The sequence below is a fragment of the Engystomops pustulosus genome, chromosome 5, assembly GCF_040894005.1.
Source record: "Engystomops pustulosus chromosome 5, aEngPut4.maternal, whole genome shotgun sequence".
Classification (NCBI taxonomy): domain Eukaryota; kingdom Metazoa; phylum Chordata; class Amphibia; order Anura; family Leptodactylidae; genus Engystomops; species Engystomops pustulosus.
The window spans coordinates 6,801,256-6,822,052 of NC_092415.1; the positions used below are offsets into that span (position 1 = coordinate 6,801,256).

The 20,797-nt window shown below is 50.6% G+C and overlaps 1 protein-coding gene across 7 annotated transcripts in view; it reads left to right on the top strand.

Moving 5' to 3' along the window:
• TSNARE1 (t-SNARE domain containing 1) overlaps positions 1 to 20,797 on the top strand; it is a 209,500-nt gene that overhangs the window by 84,056 nt on the left and 104,647 nt on the right. For 5 of the 7 annotated variants that reach the window (XR_011855647.1, XM_072151091.1, XM_072151086.1 and 2 more), the window contains exons 9-11: positions 6,664 to 6,819; positions 12,700 to 12,772; positions 13,487 to 13,569. Coding sequence is in view for 4 of the 7 variants with exons in the window: in XM_072151091.1 (XP_072007192.1) it covers positions 6,664 to 6,819; positions 12,700 to 12,772; positions 13,487 to 13,569 (312 nt within the window). In the remaining 3 variants the exon portion in view is untranslated. Of the gene's footprint in view, positions 1 to 6,663; positions 6,820 to 12,699; positions 12,773 to 13,486; positions 13,570 to 20,797 lie in introns of those variants that run through there. The other 2 variants (XM_072151088.1, XM_072151089.1) reach the window with 1 other exon arrangement.

Genomic DNA, 20,797 nt, shown 5'->3' on the forward strand with positions numbered 1-20,797 from the left:
AGAGCTCGGGCTTCAGTGATAATCTGCCCCTTAAAACTCCATCCACCGGAGTATCTGCCTCCACCTAACACATTGTGTGGTTTGCACCTGCCCGAGTGATTTGTGGGTCCCCAGCGTCGCTGTCTCCCCGTCGCCTCCTCGATGTGATCGCGTAAGGTCGTCGCTGGAGGAAACTTCACCGTAAATCTCTCAAGCCGCAAGGTTATGGGTGCAGGAGGACGGGCGGGAGCGGCGGCTGCGCCCCATGGCCAGGGCACTCCGGGGCTTTCCTGCTTATTAGAGGGGAACTTTTTCCTGAAGTGTTATCTCTAAGTATGGGGAGAGATCGGAGAGAAGTCTGCACTATACAGCAGATAATACAGGACAGCTACCATTCAGGGGCTTGGTGAAGCTGTGTATGGATACTGCTATAGTGGCTATCCCAGCTTTCCCAGTCCTGGATATAATAAAGGCCTCCTGATAAAGGTGACATTTCCAGGACGCGGCTCCTCACGGCGGGCATACAGTGAAGGTCCTGATGGCACACGGCCACCCTCTTGGGTGCTGCCAGGGCTGCCATGTGTCTGGCGCGGGTGCCACTCCGGGGCTGCGGAGCTTATCTGGGCACCCTGACCGGTGCAGGTGGCGAGACTAATCCGTCTGCAGCAGAATCTTCCCAATACAAAGGAGAATTTTCCCGGCAGACACTCGGATAACGAATAATCAACTCTGGGCGACTACGATAAACGGATGATCACAAGACTGGGAAAAGTACAGTTACTATAACCCAGCTTTCCAGAGACTCTGTATTGCAGATGCCTTCATATATGTTCTTTCTTCTGGTCTCAAAGCCAAGAGGCTCGGGATAATCAAAGCTTCACCGGTGTTGTTACTTTGCTTTTCTGAGCCCCTGAATGTCTGTCTGTCTGATTTTTTTTCTTGCTGCTTGTTTTTATTCATGGACCAGGATGCTCAGGATGAACATGCGTAACGTTGTTATGTGGTGTGAAGTCATTAGAGTATTCATAGGGGATGTGATTCTGCTTTCCAGAGATTCTGAACTGTATCCACTTTTGCCTTGGTCTCTACTTTGTATCGGTCTGGACTGCAGTGTTGAAGTTCTGTTCATGAATCAGGGGGCTCAGGATGAACAAAGGATGTAGATAGTAACCATAGGAACAGTGTGATGATTAAAACACTAAACGTTACAATAATAAATGTTGTCAACAAGCTTTTCTAAGATCCTGAATGGCTTTGTACGGTTCAGTCTTTACTGTGGCTTAGCCCAGTATGAACGTGGGAGACTGTTACAGTGTTATAGACCGTTAACTATGAATGATTGTGTTCATGAACCAGAGAGAACTGGATGAACAGGTAAAGGCCAGAGTAATACTGCAGATTACACAAGAATCCGTATTTCCGTCACGTCCGTGGACGCAGCTCGCAGCCACTTACCTTATGTAACGAGAGCAGAAGATTCCAGAGAAGAGGCAGAGGCCACGGAAAAATGGGACGAGTGATAATCGGAAGTGACATTTGGGTTTTTCCAAAACTCCTGCGGGATTCAGGGGGTCACAGGGGGCCGGCAGAGGAGTCTGCGCCTGGAATCTGTTGTATCTGTTAGGAAATGACTTCTGCAACATTTTGATACTTCTACAATTCTGCCCCAGGCTCCTACCATAAGAAAACAACACAGCTGACGCAACTCCTCTTTCCCGTCTGATTTTATGGGAGTTTTCAGGTGACTCCCCCCTCACCACCTATTCACATAGAAGCCCCTCTCCTTGTTATGAATGGGGGTCCTAGTTATGCGTTTAGACCCCCAGGGATCAGACAGAAGTGTTACTGATGCACATTACAGATCCATAACATAGATCATCTTTATCAGCCTGGTGTCGGCCCGACACTCAGGACCCCCCACTGATCACAGGTTAAAGGAGCTCAGCTGCAGTTCCAAGGCTTGGCCACTGTACAGGGAATGGAGCTGTTGAGCATCGGGATAAGGGTCCTAAATGTCAGACCACCCCTTTTTATCAGTTTTCTTCTGTCAATGATATTTCAGCTTTCTGTTTTAAGACCGTGGAGCAGAAGTCGGGACCCCCTGTACCCCCCATATATAATATTCAGGGGTTTAGATCCTGCCCCTCCTGATTGCCTTTTGGATGAGGTTCATCCCATTTTCGGTGCTTCTCTCCAGCAGATTAGACACAACACAAAGCCTCCATTAATTAAAGCAGAATTTGGACGGGGGGCTCGCGGCTTTGTGCGGATTAAGCGCTAAAAGGTCCCCGCTGATTTAATTGTGTAATTAGCTTAAATGTTCTCCATTGTATGATGCCAGGCGCCGCTCCTGTGTCACTGCCAGTCTGGAGCACATGGCATTCCTGGAGATGGGGGAGATATGGGAGGGGGCACCTCACTGTATAGGGGGGAGGGGGTACAATATCTACAGGGGATCTTCACTAGTGGCTGCACTGCCTGATATATCTGTAGGGAATGTCACCAGGGACCCCACTTCCCGGTGTATAGGGGGGCACAATATCTGTAGGGAATGTCCCTAGTGACCCCACTGCCCGGTATATAGGGGGGTACAATATCTGTAGGGAATGTCACCAGTGACCCCACTGCCCGGTATATAGAGGGGTACAATATCTGTAGGGAATGTCACCAGTGACCCCACTTCCCGGTGTATAGGGGGGTACAATATCTGTAGGGAATGTCACCAGTGACCCCACTGCCCGGTATATAGGGGGGTACAATATCTGTAGGGAATGTCACCAGGGACCCCACTGCCCGGTATATAGGGGGGTACAATATCTGTAGGGAATGTCACCAGTGACCCCACTTCCCGGTGTATAGGGGGGTACAATATCTGTAGGGAATGTCACTAGTGACCCCACTGCCCGGTATATAGGGGGGTACAATATCTGTAGGGAATGTCACCAGTGACCCCACTGCCCGGTATATAGGGGGGTACAATATCTGTAGGGAATGTCACCAGGGACCCCACTGCCCGGTATATAGGGGGGTACAATATCTGTAGGGAATGTCACCAGGGACCCCACTGCCCGGTATATAGGGGGGTACAATATCTGTAGGGAATGTCACTAGTGACCCCACTGCCCGGTATATAGGGGGGAACAATATCTGTAGGGAATGTCACCAGTGACCCCACTGCCCGGTATATAGGGGGGTACAATATCTGTAGGGAATGTCACCAGGGACCCCACTTCCCGGTGTATAGGGGGGTACAATATCTGTAGGGAATGTCACCAGGGACCCCACTGCCCGGTATATAGGGGGGTACAATATCTGTAGGGAATGTCACTAGTGACCCCACTGCCCGGTATATAGGGGGGAACAATATCTGTACGGAATGTCACCAGGGACCCCACTGCCCGGTATATAGGGGGGTACAATATCTGTAGGGAATGTCACCAGGGACCCCACTGCCCGGTATATAGGGGGGTACAATATCTGTAGAAAATGACCCCACTGCCTGGTATATAGGGGGGTACAATATCTGTAGGGAATGTCACCAGTGACCCCACTTCCCGGTATATAGGGGGGTACAATATCTGTAGGGAATGTCACCAGTGACCCCACTGCCCGGTATATAGGAGGGTACAATATCTGTAGGGAATGTCACCAGTGACCCCACTGCCCGGTATATAGAGGGGTACAATATTTGTAGGGAATGTCACTAGTGACCCCACTTCCCGGTATATAGGGGGGTACAATATCTGTAGGGAATGTCACCAGTGACCCCACTGCCCGGTATATAGGGGGGTACAATATCTGTAGGGAATGTCACCAGTGACCCCACTGCCCGGTATATAGGGGGGTACAATATCTGTAGGGAATGTCACCAGTGACCCCACTGCCCGGTATATAGAGGGGTACAATATCTGTAGGGAATGTCACCAGTGACCCCACTGCCCGGTATATAGGGGGGTACAATATTTGTAGGGAATGTCACTAGTGACCCCACTTCCCGGTATATAGGGGGGTACAATATCTGTAGGGAATGTCACCAGTGACCCCACTGCCCGGTATATAGGGGGGTACAATATCTGTAGGGAATGTCCCTAGTGACCCCACTGCCCGGTATATAGGGGGGTACAATATCTGTAGGGAATGTCACCAGTGACCCCACTGCCCGGTATATAGGGGGGTACAATATCTGTAGGGAATGTCCCTAGTGACCCCACTGCCCGGTATATAGGGGGGTACAATATCTGTAGGGAATGTCACCAGGGACCCCACTGCCCGGTATATAGGGGGGTACAATATCTGTAGGGAATGTCCCTAGTGACCCCACTGCCCGGTATATAGAGGGGTACAATATCTGTAGGGAATGTCACTAGTGACCCCACTGCCCGGTATATAGGGGGGTACAATATCTGTAGGGAATGTCACTTGTGACCCCACTGCCCGGTATATAGGGGGGCACAATATCTGTAGGGAATGTCACTAGTGACCCCACTGCCCGGTATATAGGGGGGTACAATATCTGTAGGGAATGTCACCAGTGACCCCACTGCCCGGTATATAGGGGGGTACAATATCTGTAGGGAATGTCACTAGTGACCCCACTGCCCGGTATATAGGGGGGTACAATATCTGTAGGGAATGTCACCAGGGACCCCACTGCCCAGTATATAGGGGGGTACAATATCTGTAGGGAATGTCACTAGTGACCCCACTGCCCGGTATATAGGGGGGTACAATATCTGTAGGGAATGTCACTAGTGACCCCACTGCCCAGTATATAGGGGGGTACAATATCTGTAGGGAATGTCACTAGTGACCCCACTGCCCGGTATATAGGGGGGTACAATATCTGTAGGGAATGTCACCAGTGACCCCACTGCCCGGTATATAGGGGGGTACAATATCTGTAGGGAATGTCACCAGTGACCCCACTGCCCGGTATATAGGGGGGTACAATATCTGTAGGGAATGTCACTAGTGACCCCACTGCCCGGTATATAGGGGGGTACAATATCTGTAGGGAATGTCACTAGTGACCCCACTGCCCGGTATATAGGGGGGTACAATATCTGTAGGGAATGTCACCAGGGACCCCACTGCCCAGTATATAGGGGGGTACAATATCTGTAGGGAATGTCACTAGTGACCCCACTGCCCGGTATATAGGGGGGTACAATATCTGTAGGGAATGTCACCAGTGACCCCACTGCCCGGTATATAGGGGGGTACAATATCTGTAGGGAATGTCACTAGTGACCCCACTGCCCGGTATATAGGGGGGTACAATATCTGTAGGGAATGTCACCAGTGACCCCACTTCCCGGTGTATAGGGGGGTACAATATCTGTAGGGAATGTCACTAGTGACCCCACTGCCCGGTATATAGGGGGGTACAATATCTGTAGGGAATGTCACCAGTGACCCCACTGCCCGGTATATAGGGGGGTACAATATCTGTAGGGAATGTCACTAGTGACCCCACTGCCCGGTATATAGGGGGGTACAATATCTGTAGGGAATGTCACTAGTGACCCCACTGCCCGGTATATAGGGGGGTACAATATCTGTAGGGAATGTCACCAGGGACCCCACTGCCCGGTATATAGGGGGGTACAATATCTGTAGGGAATGTCACCAGTGACCCCACTGCCCGGTATATAGGGGGGTACAATATCTGTAGGGAATGTCACTAGTGACCCCACTGCCCGGTATATAGGGGGGTACAATATCTGTAGGGAATGTCACTAGTGACCCCACTGCCCGGTATATAGGGGGGTACAATATCTGTAGGGAATGTCACCAGTGACCCCACTGCCCGGTATATAGGGGGGTACAATATCTGTAGGGAATGTCACTAGTGACCCCACTGCCCGGTATATAGGGGGGTACAATATCTGTAGGGAATGTCACCAGTGACCCCACTGCCCGGTATATAGGGGGGTACAATATCTGTAGGGAATGTCACTAGTGACCCCACTGCCCGGTATATAGGGGGGTACAACATCTGTAGGGAATGTCACTAGTGACCCCACTGCCCGGTATATAGGGGGGTACAATATCTGTAGGGAATGTCACCAGTGACCCCACTGCCCGGTATATAGGGGGGTACAATATCTGTAGGGAATGTCACTAGTGACCCCACTGCCCGGTATATGGGGGGGTACAATATCTGTAGGGAATGTCACCAGGGACCCCACTGCCCGGTATATAGGGGTGCACAATATCTGTAGGGAATGTCACCAGTGACCCCACTGCCCGGTATATAGGGGGGTACAATATCTGTAGGGAATGTCACCAGTGACCCCACTGCCCGGTATATAGGGGGGTACAATATCTGTAGGGAATGTCACCAGGGACCCCACTGCCCGGTATATAGGGGGGTACAATATCTGTAGGGAATGTCACTAGTGACCCCACTGCCCGGTATATAGGGGGGTACAATATCTGTAGGGAATGTCACTAGTGACCGGAAGAGTCAGTACTAGCTTCTGTACCATACCGCTAGCTTTGGGTCATACCCCTGATGCAGTTCTCCGGGATAATATGCCCTACTTACACCCTTACACCCCTAGGTCATCTTCAGAACCAATAAGACTCCATTTGGACTTGTTGATGGACTTGCTGGTTCCGGGGTTGTGTGATCCATGGTTTCCTCCGACATTGATTGACCTTCCTTCTTTCCTTCCGCAGAGTCCTCGGACCCCCTTCTCAGATATTGCGGATGATGAAAATATCTTTAATGGTGGTGAGGAACAGTGGCAGAACCAGAGCCAGGACCTGTCTGAGATCACAGATGAAGACCTCGAGCAGATCCGTCAGAAAGAGGAGGCTGTAAAGAAGTTTGAGGTATGAGGGGAGGAATCGTGGTGTACTCATGGTGCGCTATACAGTTCTGATACATTTACACCTGCCACTAGAACAGAACTAAATTATCAAAGTATCAACAGAAATCCTTTATTAATGATTGTGATAATTGTGGTGATAATTAGAGGGAAGAACATAAGGAAAGAACCACATGTTCTAGAACAGTGATGGCAAACCTTTTAGACACCGGGTGCCCAAACTACATCCAAAACCCACATATTTTTCACAAAGTGCCAATGTGACAATTTAAACAGTAACTTCTTACTCCCTGCTCTGTCACAGGTATAAATTGTATAGGCACCTGAGGACACCAATACAGTAGAAAGAAGAAGAAGTTTGGATTATCATTGTAGCTTCCTTCTAGGGTCCTGGGCTGCCTGGGACTGCAAGAGACCTTGAGTCCTGTCTGGCAAATTCTACCCTGGGGTGATGGCACAGGTGCCCATAGAGAGGGCTCTAAGTGCCACCTCTGGCACCCGTGCCATAGGTTCGCCACCACTGTTCTAGAAGGTTCTGACATTCACTCTGCCATGTAACTGTATGAGAGATCCAACTTCTGCTGCAGAAAACATTCCCCAAACCCTGACACTTCCTCCATCGCCTCTCACTGAATACTTTACACACTTTAGGTTCAGTCTTTACCCAGTTTGTCAACGAACATAATGTTACCCTGACGCTGACCAAAATAAATGAAACTTTCTTTCATCCCTGAAATGAACTGTAGCCACTTCTCCCCACAGAACCTGCTCCTCAGTAACAGCGAGGAGACCATAATGAGAGGTTCTGGTCGCAGCAGAGTCGCCTTTCAGTCCAAATGCTCTTAAACATGGAGACACCGTATGACGAGACTGATCCTTAATCCTTGTTTGTTCCACAAAAGTAAATCCATACTTTACAGTACAAAATACATAAAGGTATGATGGGACAACACCTAACGCTGGCTGCACAGAGCACAGCAGTGTGAGGTCTTATTACACATCTCTCCAGGGACAATACATAACACTGGCTGCAGAGAGCACAGAGTACAACAGTGTGAGGTATGATTACACATCTCTCCAGGGACACTACATAACACTGGCTGCAGAGAGCACAGAGCACAACAGTGTGAGGTATGATTACACATCTCTCCAGGGACAATACATAACACTGGCTGCAGAGAGCACAGAGCACAGCAGTGTGAGGTCTTATTACACATCTCTCCAGGGACAATACATAACACTGGCTGCAGAGAGCACAGAGCACAGCAGTGTGAGGTCTGATTACACATCTCTCCAGGGACAATACATAACACTGGCTGCAGAGAGCACAGAGCACAGCAGTGTGAGGTCTGATTACACATCTCTCCAGGGACAATACATAAAACTGGCTGCAGAGAGCACAGAGCACAGCAGTGTGAGGTCTGATTACACATCTCTCTAGGGACAATACATAACACTGGCTGCAGAGAGCACAGAGCACAGCAGTGTGAGGTCTGATTACACATCTCTCCAGGGACAATACATAACACTGGCTGCAGAGAGCACAGAGTACAACAGTGTGAGGTATGATTACACATCTCTCCAGGGACACTACATAACACTGGTGGCAGAGAGCACAGAGCACAACAGTGTGAGGTCTTATTACACATCTCTCCAGGGACAATACATAACACTGGCTGCAGAGAGCACAGAGCACAGCAGTGTGAGGTCTTATTACACATCTCTCCAGTGACAATACATAACACTGGCTGCAGAGAGCACAGAGCACAGAGCACAGCAGTGTGACGTATGATTACACATCTCTCCAGGGACAATACATAACACTGGCTGCAGAGAGCACAGCAGTGTGAGGTCTGATTACACATCTCTCCAGGGACAATACATAACACTGGCTGCAGAGAGCACAGAGCACAGCAGTGTGAGGTCTGATTACACATCTCTCCAGGGACAATACATAACACTGGCTGCAGAGAGCACAGAGCACAGCAGTGTGAGGTCTGATTACACATCTCTCCAGGGACAATACATAACACTGGCTGCAGAGAGCACAGCAGTGTGAGGTCTGATTACACATCTCTCCAGGGACAATACATAACACTGGCTGCAGAGAGCACAGAGCACAGCAGTGTGAGGTCTGATTACACATCTCTCCAGGGACAATACATAACACTGGCTGCAGAGAGCACAGAGCACAGCAGTGTGAGGTCTGATTACACATCTCTCCAGGGACAATACATAACACTGGCTGCAGAGAGCACAGAGCACAGCAGTGTGAGGTCTGATTACACATCTCTCCAGGGATCATACATAACACTGGCTGCAGAGAGCACAGAGCACAGCAGTGTGAGGTGTGATTACACATCTCTCCAGGGACAGGACATAACACCGGGTGCAGCTCTTCCCTCCTCCGCTGTTATCACCAGTTACTATCCTCCCTCTCTAGTGTGACAGATATAATCCCCGCACTCATGTGCTGGACGCGGCGTGATTTCCCATGCTCACAGGTTGATCCGTTCCTGCGGCCCCCGTCCTTCAGGATAGTTGCCCCCCACCCCCCTCCACTTGCACAGATCCGGAATGAAGTTCAACCTCATTTTTCTTCTCTCCGGCTTCATTGACAAAAAGGCCGCCACTTGACACGGAGACATTTGTCGAGAGCCCTTGTCACAGCCGCCACATCCGGAGATTTACAGCCGCAGAGAATCCGCAATTCAATCTACAAGCAAAATTGAATCTATCCACCCGAAGGTTCACATCTCGCCGTCCCCTCTTACGAGGTGGAGGAATTGAGGGCAGAAAGTTGAGGATCAAGCAAAAAAAAAGTTTTAGGTAGTGAGACTAAAATTACTATGGAATATGAGAGCGACCAAAGCGCGTCCTGTGCCCCCTCCATCCGCACCGGTGATACCTTCATGGCTTCTCTGTGCAGAGTATGGGGCCATCACTCTGACGGAGGAGGCTTGTAAGTATTGTTCATCCTAAGCCTCCTGGTTCATTAATAGAACGCTACACACAGGTGCCACATGCTCATAGTCCAAAGTTTCACCACTGCTTTCCCTGTTCTGAACTCCACCTACTGCCCCATCATAACTTAAAGGGTTTGTCCGATCCCAATAAGTGGATAAGGGATAACTTTCTGTTCTGTGTGGGTCCCAGTGATGTGACCCCCCCACAGATCTTGAAAATGGGGGTCAGTTTTGTACAGATGAGGAGGGAAGCTGGTGACACATGCGCCTGCTGATCTATTCGTCTCTATGGTGCTGTTGGAGATAGCCGCACGCAACACTCTGCTACTTGCATCATAGACCTCCAATTATTTGGGCTACATCCTACCTACCCCCATCTATGTGATATGTGGAGTTCCCAACACTCTGACCCCACCAATCCGTTATCCCCAATCAGCAAGTTACCCCAAGCTCATCAGAGTCACACTTCTGTCTCTCTCCCCAGTGCTTTACCCTGCAGCTCTTCTCTATTAGGACATATATAGGACCGCTCCACCCTTCACTGACTGATCTGAAGCTCCTCTCCTCATATACTCTGGTGGATTATCCCATTAGCCATAGTCACATCTGATCCTTCTAATAAATGAAGCTAATGACAAACACGTCTCTGCTACACGGAGGAGATCCCTGTGCAGGGGCCGCACTCCCTGACCCCCGGGGCCCCTCTGAGGGTTACATTATTTTATTACTCACTGCCTCATGGCTGGAGGATCTCATTGCTGAGTCCCTGCGGGATTAATTGGTTCTGGAGAGTCTGGGTCTGTGCAGTGCCCTCTGCCCCCGGCGCTCGCTGAACGATTGTTATTGTTATAAAACTGCAGCTGGAAACTCTAACGCTGACCCCGGGACCAAACCGCAAACCCCCCGAGGGGCTACAAGCAGACATGTGCCCACCGCATAATCATGTCCAGTGCTCCAAGCACATCCACAGCTGCATCCACAATGCATCACATCTTATATCCTGCTCCAAGCACATCCACAGCTGCATCCACAATGCATCACATCTTATGTCCTGCTCCAAGCACATCCACAGCTGCATCCACAATGCATCACATCTTATGTCCTGTTCCAAGCACATCCACAGCTGCATCCACAATGCATCACATCTTATATCCTGCTCCAAGCACATCCACAGCTGCATCCACAATGCATCACATCTTATATCCTGCTCCAAGCACATCCACAGCTGCATCCACAATGCATCACAAGTTATATCCTGCTCCAAGCACATCCACAGCTGCATCCACAATGCATCACATCTTATGTCCTGCTCCAAGCACATCCACAGCTGCATCCACAATGCATCACATCTTATATCCTGCTCCAATCCCATCCACAGCTGCATCCACAATGCATCACATGTTATATCCTGCTCCAAGCACATCCACAGCTGCATCCACAATGCATCACATCTTATGTCCTGCTCCAAGCACATCCACAGCTGCATCCACAATGCATCACATCTTATATCCTGCTCCAAGCACATCCACAGCTGCATCCACAATGCATCACATCTTATGTCCTGCTCCAAGCACATCCACAGCTGCATCCACAATGCATCACATCTTATGTCCTGCTCCAAGCACATCCACAGCTGCATCCACAATGCATCACATCTTATATCCTGCTCCAAGCACATCCACAGCTGCATCCACAATGCATCACATCTTATATCCTGCTCCAAGCACATCCACAGCTGCATCCACAATGCATCACATGTTATATCCTGCTCCAAGCACATCCACAGCTGCATCCACAATGCATCACATCTTATGTCCTGCTCCAAGCACATCCACAGCTGCATCCACAATGCATCACATCTTATATCCTGCTCCAATCCCATCCACAGCTGCATCCACAATGCATCACATCTTATATCCTGCTCCAAGCACATCCACAGCTGCATCCACAATGCATCACATCTTATATCCTGCTCCAATCCCATCCACAGCTGCATCCACAATGCATCACATCTTATATCCTGCTCCAAGCACATCCACAGCTGCATCCACAATGCATCACATCTTATATCCTGCTCCAAGCACATCCACAGCTGCATCCACAATGCATCACATGTTATATCCTGCTCCAAGCACATCCACAGCTGCATCCACAATGCATCACATCTTATGTCCTGCTCCAAGCACATCCACAGCTGCATCCACAATGCATCACATCTTATGTCCTGCTCCAAGCACATCCACAGCTGCATCCACAATGCATCACATCTTATGTCCTGCTCCAAGCACATCCACAGCTGCATCCACAATGCATCACATCTTATGTCCTGCTCCAAGCACATCCACAGCTGCATCCACAATGCATCACATCTTATGTCCTGCTCCAAGCACATCCACAGCTGCATCCACAATGCATCACATCTTATGTCCTGCTCCAAGCACATCCACAGCTGCATCCACAATGCATCACATCTTGTATCCTAATGACACGACTTCGCTGACCCTGCAGATTCTGCCCTCTTCTGATGAGACGACTGTGAATCCCACCTTCTAGTGATACTGGGGAGACTGGTTTGGTCTAAGGCCAACTCATGTCATTAGTCTTCTTGAAAGTCATGCTTGATGGTAATGGAGCTGCCTTACAAGGTAGCTTATAGAGATGGGATTTTCCTGATCCCATCCTGGAAAATGTATTTGCATATTTCCCAGAATCCCCTAGTGGTGCATCAATGGCTATAAGTCTCCACACACCTGTAAGGCTTGCAATGGCAAAGTCTCTGTAAGGAGAACTCTTACTCTCTGGCCACTTGTGCTCTAGTCACATCCACAGCTGCATTCAGATTCCCATCATGCCGTTTGTGTGTTTACTGATCTGATTATTACATTTTTCTCTGATTGGCTGATGATTATTTATTCCAGAGTGATATGCTCAATGTCAATGAGATAATGAAAGATTTGGCGTCCATTGTGCATGATCAAGGTTACAGTGTAGGTAAGTACCTGCTCCGGCAGAGACTGTTTTTCAGTCTCTTGTTGGAACTTTCTGCACATTTTGCTTTTCTTTTCTTGCATTAATTTTGATTTGCAAAACATCTTCTACTCCATTTGCATCCAAAGCTGCAGTCAAAATTCTTGAATGTATCATTTTTTTTCACTAATATCTACTTAAACATTGTTTCCCCCTCCCCAACCTGTTTTAAATAGAATTTTTATAGTTTTTTTCTTTAAAAATCTTCTCCTGGATATAATGATGGGGATAGCCCCTTACCTGAGCTGTGGGGGGTGGCCCCCCTTACCTGAGCTGCGGGGGGTGGCCCCCCTTACCTGAGCTGCGGGGGGTGGCCCCCCTTACCTGAGCTGCGGGGGGTGGCCCCCCTTACCTGAGCTGCGGGGGGTGGCCCCCCTTACCTGAGCTGCGGGGGGTGGCCCCCCTTACCTGAGCTGCGGGGGGTGGCCCCCCTTACCTGAGCTGCGGGGGGTGGCCCCCCTTACCTGAGCTGCGGGGGGGGGGGGTGGCCCCCTTACCTGAGCTGCGGGGGGGGGGGGGTGGCCCCCCTTACCTGAGCTGCGGGGGGGGGGTGGCCCCCCTTACCTGAGCTGCGGGGGGGGTGGCCCCCCTTACCTGAGCTGTGGGGGTGGCTGCAGGGTAATTGCCCTGTACTGGGGCAGATGGGACGACCTCTAACGCTCTGTCCTGAATTTGCAGATAGCATTGAAGCCAATGTAGAGGCCGCGGAGTCTCATGTAGAATCTGCCAATCGCCAGTTGGCCAAAGCAAGTCAGCACCAAGTAAGTAAGAATAGAGGCGCAGCACCCGCGCATGCACATTGTGGGGGCTGCAGAGCGTCGCATCTGTGACAGATAGAACCTTGTTCCTAATAATGTATTATCATTGTGGAGTTTAAGAACATTGTCATATTCTTCCCTGTATGCAGATACATCTGTGTGATTCTGGCATCCAGAAAATCTGATAAAGCAGCAGGGCACTTATAATGCACACAGTGATGTCACAGTACAGAGATAATACACACAGTGATGTCACAGTACAGAGATAATACACACAGTGATGTCACATTACAGGGATAATACACACAGTGATGTCACAGTACAGGGATAATACACACAGTGATGTCACATTACAGGGATAATACACACAGCGATGTCACAGTACAGGGATAATACACACAGTGATGTCACAGTACAGGGAGAATACACACAGTGATGTCACATTACAGAGATAATACACACAGCGATGTCACAGTACAGGGATAATACACACAGTGATGTCACAGTACAGAGATTATACACACAGTGATGTCACAGTACAGGGATAATACACACAGTGATGTCACAGTACAAGGATAATACACACAGTGATGTCACAGTACAGGGATAATACACACAGTGATGTCACAGTACAGGGATAATACACACAGTGATGTCACAGTACAGGGATAATACACACAGTGATGTCACAGTACAGGGAGAATACACACTGTGATGTCACAGTACAGGGAGAATACACACTGTGATGTCACAGTACAGGGAGAATACACACTGTGATGTCACAGTACAGGGAGAATACACACTGTGATGTCACAGTACAGGGATAATACACACAGCGATGTCACAGTACAGAGATAATACACACAGCGATGTCACAGTACAGAGATAATACACACAGCGATGTCACAGTACAGGGATAATACACACAGCGATGTCACAGTACAGGGGATAATACACACAGCGATGTCACAGTACAGGGGATAATACACACAGTGATGTCACAGTACAGGGATAATACACACAGTGATGTCACAGTACAGGGATAATACACACAGTGATGTCACAGTACAGGGATAATACACACAGTGATGTCACAGTACAGAGATAATACACACAGTGATGTCACAGTACAGAGATAATACACACAGTGATGTCACAGTACAGGGATAATACACACAGTGATGTCACAGTACAGGGATAATACACACAGTGATGTCACAGTACAGGGATAATACACACAGTGATGTCACAGTACAGGGAGAATACACACAGTGATGTCACAGTACAGGGAGAATACACACAGTGATGTCACAGTACAGGGATAATACACACAGTGATGTCACAGTACAGGGATAATACACACAGTGATGTCACAGTACAGGGATAATACACACAGTGATGTCACATTACAGGGATAATACACACAGTGATGTCACAGTACAGGGATAATACACACTGTGATGTCACAGTACAGGGATAATACACACAGTGATGTCACAGTACAGGGATTATACACACAGTAATATCACAGTACAGGGATAATACACACAGTGATGTCACAGTACAGGGATAATACACACAGTGATGTCACAGTACAGGGATAATACACACAGTGATGTCACAGTACAGGGATAATACACACAGTGATGTCACAGTACAGGGATAATACACACTGTGATGTCACAGTACAGGGATAATACACACTGTGATGTCACAGTACAGGGATAATACACACTGTGATGTCACAGTACAGGGATAATACACACTGTGATGTCACAGTACAGGGATAATACACACAGTGATAAATGAAAATGTTGGGGCTGTGGTTGGGGTTTGTCAGTACCTGGAGTTCTGTTATATCTTTCTATATTTCTGATCTTTGTCCTCGCCCATCGTCTTCATGGTGGAGGGACATGACCTCACATAATGTCCTCGTGTGCTGAGATTTCCCTCTTTCTTCTCTTCCTGTGATTCCCGTGTTGTATATATGGAGGACATTACTACACTGCACATGTATTACCAGGGACTGGTGTACGGGGGGGTAGGGATGGCCTGGAATATCCTACACAGGGTGATGTAAATAGGGGTAATGATGGGCTCTGCAGTTCTTCCTTCTGGTTCCCCCAGAGATGAGCGGTGGCAGGTTCTTCGGAATTACCGGCACCACCCTCTCCCAAATAGAACAACAGAGATCCTTCCAGGACAGAGCAGCACCTGTAGCATCAGGTATAGATGATGGACTGTCTGGGTACACATAATAGAGCATCATCCAAATATAGAGAAGCAGGCACCCACCACTTGTTACATTATTGAAGTGAAGCCAACGCTGCAGGGACCCGTCTTTGACCCAAGCGGGAACTTTCCATCCGATCCAAACTCATGTTGTGTTGACGAAGAAGTCAAAAAAACTGTCGAGACCCCATTACTGCCGACCCAAATTATGCATAAAAGTGGGCGTTTACAGATTTGATCAGGGGTGGCGGCTTTAACCTGCCCCCTGACGGGGGGGGGGGATGAGATATTGGGTCGGCGACTTGGATCTTGTAGATGTTGGCCGGTAGCGTCCGTGATGCTACACAACGTCTCCTCCTGAACACAGAACCAGATGAGCCGCACTCCTAGAGATTTTATTGTGTATGTGTAGAAAAAAAAACTAAAAGGGGTGAGATTTTTTTCTTTACTTTTTTAATTTATCGCAAATTTTTTATTTTTGGTCCTAAATCGTTTACGAGAAGAACTTCCTTACTCGCTCGGGCTACAGAAACTGCTGTGTGTGTGAGCCACGTACCGAGCGCTCAGTCTGTTACACTAAAGGATTTGTAGAATGTAGAAGTCTGAAATTCCTATAGTTACAATTGTAACCTTGATGTAACCTTGTAATTGTCAGGCTGACCTGATGCTTCTCTCTGCTGACGGATTATTCCTAGTGGATCCAGTCTCTCGTAATACTGGGGCATCAATATCGGTTGCAGTTTACCTACGCTTATACATTGTATCAGACTGGATTCCAAGCTGTATGGAGGGGCTATTCCCAAAATTTGTGATAACTGGGACCCCCACTGATCATGAAAACAAGGTCTTGTGTGAACATAAGCACTGGCCCTCCATTCAGTCCTATTGGGGTTGTAGCTCTCCAGAGACCCTTTTTAACCCCCCTTAATGATTTTCTACATTGCATTTAAAAGCAAATCTTTATTTGCTAGCAGAGATCATAGGGTCCCGAAAATAGCGGTGTGGCGTGTTCAAGAATTGAACACACCACATCAGTAGAGGTATTGTAGGGCCCAATCTGTTCCTCCTGAAACCATCCTTCTCTTTGACATCTGCGCGATGGCTTCCTTCCTCTGATCTCCGAGAAGGCTTCCTCCCTTCCTCTGGTCTCGGCGACGCCTGCCTCCCTTCCTCTGGTCTCGGCGACGCCTTCCTCCCTTCCTCTGGTCTCGGCGACGCCTGCCTCCCTTCCTCTGGTCTCGGCGACGCCTGCCTCCCTTCCTCTGGTCTCGGCGACGCCTTCCTCCCTTCCTCTGGTCTCGGCGACGCCTTCCTCCCTTCCTCTGGTCTCGGCGACGCCTTCCTCCCTTCCTCTGGTCTCGGCGACGCCTTCCTCCCTTCCTCTGGTCTCGGCGACGCCTTCCTCCCTTCCTCTGGTCTCGGCGACGCCTTCCTCCCTTCCTCTGGTCTCGGCGACGCCTTCCTCCCTTCCTCTGGTCTCGGCGACGCCTTCCTCCCTTCCTCTGGTCTCGGCGACGCCTTCCTCCCTTCCTCTGGTCTCGGCGACGCCTTCCTCCCTTCCTCTGGTCTCGGCGACGCCTTCCTCCCTTCCTCTGGTCTCGGCGACGCCTTCCTCCCTTCCTCTGGTCTCGGCGACGCCTTCCTCCCTTCCTCTGGTCTCGGCGACGCCTTCCTCCCTTCCTCTGGTCTCGGCGACGCCTTCCTCCCTTCCTCTGGTCTCGGCGACGCCTTCCTCCCTTCCTCTGGTCTCGGCGACGCCTTCCTCCCTTCCTCTGGTCTCGGCGACGCCTTCCTCCCTTCCTCTGGTCTCGGCGACGCCTTCCTCCCTTCCTCTGGTCTCGGCGACGCCTTCCTCCCTTCCTCTGGTCTCGGCGACGCCTTCCTCCCTTCCTCTGGTCTCGGCGACGCCTTCCTCCCTTCCTCTGGTCTCGGCGACGCCTTCCTCCCTTCCTCTGGTCTCGGCGACGCCTTCCTCCCTTCCTCTGGTCTCGGCGACGCCTTCCTCCCTTCCTCTGGTCTCGGCGACGCCTTCCTCCCTTCCTCTGGTCTCGGCGACGCCTTCCTCCCTTCCTCTGGTCTCGGCGACGCCTTCCTCCCTTCCTCTGGTCTCGGCGACGCCTTCCTCCCTTCCTCTGGTCTCGGCGACGCCTTCCTCCCTTCCTCTGGTCTCGGCGACGCCTTCCTCCCTTCCTCTGGTCTCGGCGACGCCTTCCTCCCTTCCTCTGGTCTCGGCGACGCCTTCCTCCCTTCCTCTGGTCTCGGCGACGCCTTCCTCCCTTCCTCTGGTCTCGGCGACGCCTTCCTCCCTTCCTCTGGTCTCGGCGACGCCTTCCTCCCTTCCTCTGGTCTCGGCGACGCCTTCCTCCCTTCCTCTGGTCTCGGCGACGCCTTCCTCCCTTCCTCTGGTCTCGGCGACGCCTTCCTCCCTTCCTCTGGTCTCGGCGACGCCTTCCTCCCTTCCTCTGGTCTCGGCGACGCCTTCCTCCCTTCCTCTGGTCTCGGCGACGCCTTCCTCCCTTCCTCTGGTCTCGGCGACGCCTTCCTCCCTTCCTCCGGTCTCGGCGACGCCTTCCTCCCTTCCTCCGGTCTCGGCGACGCCTTCCTCCCTTCCTCCGGTCTCGGCGACGCCTTCCTCCCTTCCTCCGGTCTCGGCGACGCCTTCCTCCCTTCCTCCGGTCTCGGCGACGCCTTCCTCCCTTCCTCCGGTCTCGGCGACGCCTTCCTCCCTTCCTCCGGTCTCGGCGACGCCTTCCTCCCTTCCTCCGGTCTCGGCGACGCCTTCCTCCCTTCCTCCGGTCTCGGCGACGCCTTCCTCCCTTCCTCCGGTCTCGGCGACGCCTTCCTCCCTTCCTCCGGTCTCGGCGACGCCTTCCTCCCTTCCTCCGGTCTCGGCGACGCCTTCCTCCCTTCCTCCGGTCTCGGCGACGCCTTCCTCCCTTCCTCCGGTCTCGGCGACGCCTTCCTCCCTTCCTCCGGTCTCGGCGACGCCTTCCTCCCTTCCTCCGGTCTCGGCGACGCCTTCCTCCCTTCCTCCGGTCTCGGCGACGCCTTCCTCCCTTCCTCCGGTCTCGGCGACGCCTTCCTCCCTTCCTCCGGTCTCGGCGACGCCTTCCTCCCTTCCTCCGGTCTCGGCGACGCCTTCCTCCCTTCCTCCGGTCTCGGCGACGCCTTCCTCCCTTCCTCCGGTCTCGGCGACGCCTTCCTCCCTTCCTCCGGTCTCGGCGACGCCTTCCTCCCTTCCTCCGGTCTCGGCGACGCCTTCCTCCCTTCCTCCGGTCTCGGCGACGCCTTCCTCCCTTCCTCCGGTCTCGGCGACGCCTTCCTCCCTTCCTCCGGTCTCGGCGACGCCTTCCTCCCTTCCTCCGGTCTCGGCGACGCCTTCCTCCCTTCCTCCGGTCTCGGCGACGCCTTCCTCCCTTCCTCCGGTCTCGGCGACGCCTTCCTCCCTTCCTCCGGTCTCGGCGACGCCTTCCTCCCTTCCTCCGGTCTCGGCGACGCCTTCCTCCCTTCCTCCGGTCTCGGCGACGCCTTCCTGTTCCACTCAATGATGTTTAATAAGTGTCTGCATATGTTCCTGGCGCTGCTGGTTCAAACAATCTGATCAGCTGAATAGAAAGTAATGAATTTTAATTAACACACACACACAAAAACCCATCCTGGCAATTATCATATGTCGGTGTTAAGTGGCGTAGCGGGGGAGATGAAAGGAGACTACCTGGAAGTCTTCACTTTGTGAATTATACATCAGGTCTCCTCGGGAGACTCCACCATCTGCTTCTTCCAGTGATGGCGCCTGGAAAGGTCACTTGTTTGAAGTCCTTGTCACTTTTTGTTTATTTTATGGAGAAATATATGAAGGTCCTGATGTTTGCATGGCCGGGGATCCTGCACCTGCCACGGATGTGTGCCACGCTCTATACATGTGTGATGGGCTCTGGGGAATATTTTGGACTACTTTGTTCTTGGGGTGCCATAACTTTTTCCACTTGGGAGAAGTTGTAATTCTACATCACGCAAGTAAATTGTTAGTCTTAGATCCAGCTGTATACTCCGTCCACATCCAAAGCTGTATCCAAAAGCTGAGCAGATGGATCTATTTGTTCTGAGCTCATCTCTTCCAGAACACTTTGGTGGTTCTGTACAAGTATCTTGGAATATTTTCCAGTTCTTGGTCTTGCCGTTCAGTCTGTAAGATAACGACCGTGTAGCAAACCATGTTTTCCACGCTGAATATTGTGAGGAGACCATCTAAAATCTATGACATGGTCAGACTGTGCTTCCCAATGGGACTTTGGTGCCTTACTGTAATCATCCGGTAGATGGCATCTTGGATGATACCGGATGTCTGAAGTCCATAAAATGCAGTCGGCATATACGGTCTATACACAGCTGTCTGGTAGAATAAGAAGAAAATCTCATCTCCGATACATTGTTGCCTGTCAGCGGCTACTGATTCCAAGGAGCTACTGATCGAATCTTGCTCCGTATGAGACCTGACGTAGCTCCGTACATAACAAAGCAGTGACGTAGTGAAGGGTAATCCCGGTAGTAGGACAGTCCTTGGTCAGCATAACACCTGCAGAAGGGTTAAACATTCTTGGGGTGAAATAATCAAGACTAAAGATATTAGTCTGAGCAAAGCTCTACTATTGGACCGGCACGGGTCTTACTTTGAGAGGGTTGTTGGCTTTGGATGTTGACCTTGGACCACGACTTGGTGGCATCCAGATGATGAGCAATCCATAAAGAAACGGTAGCGTGTGATGGAGGTGCCCAATCACTGTGCTGCAGATTTTACTTGTGTATTTTATTCAAACACGGATATGATTTTTTTTTTATATATATAGAAGAGTCTGAGAACCTGGGTCTGGGGTCTGGTTGAGGGTTCAAGCCAACAAGACAAAAATAAAGAATTCCTAAATAGTTTCAAGACCCTTGAACTCAAGACCAGCCCCCAGACCAAACTCTTAAAAGGGGCTTTCCAGTTAAATAAAACTAT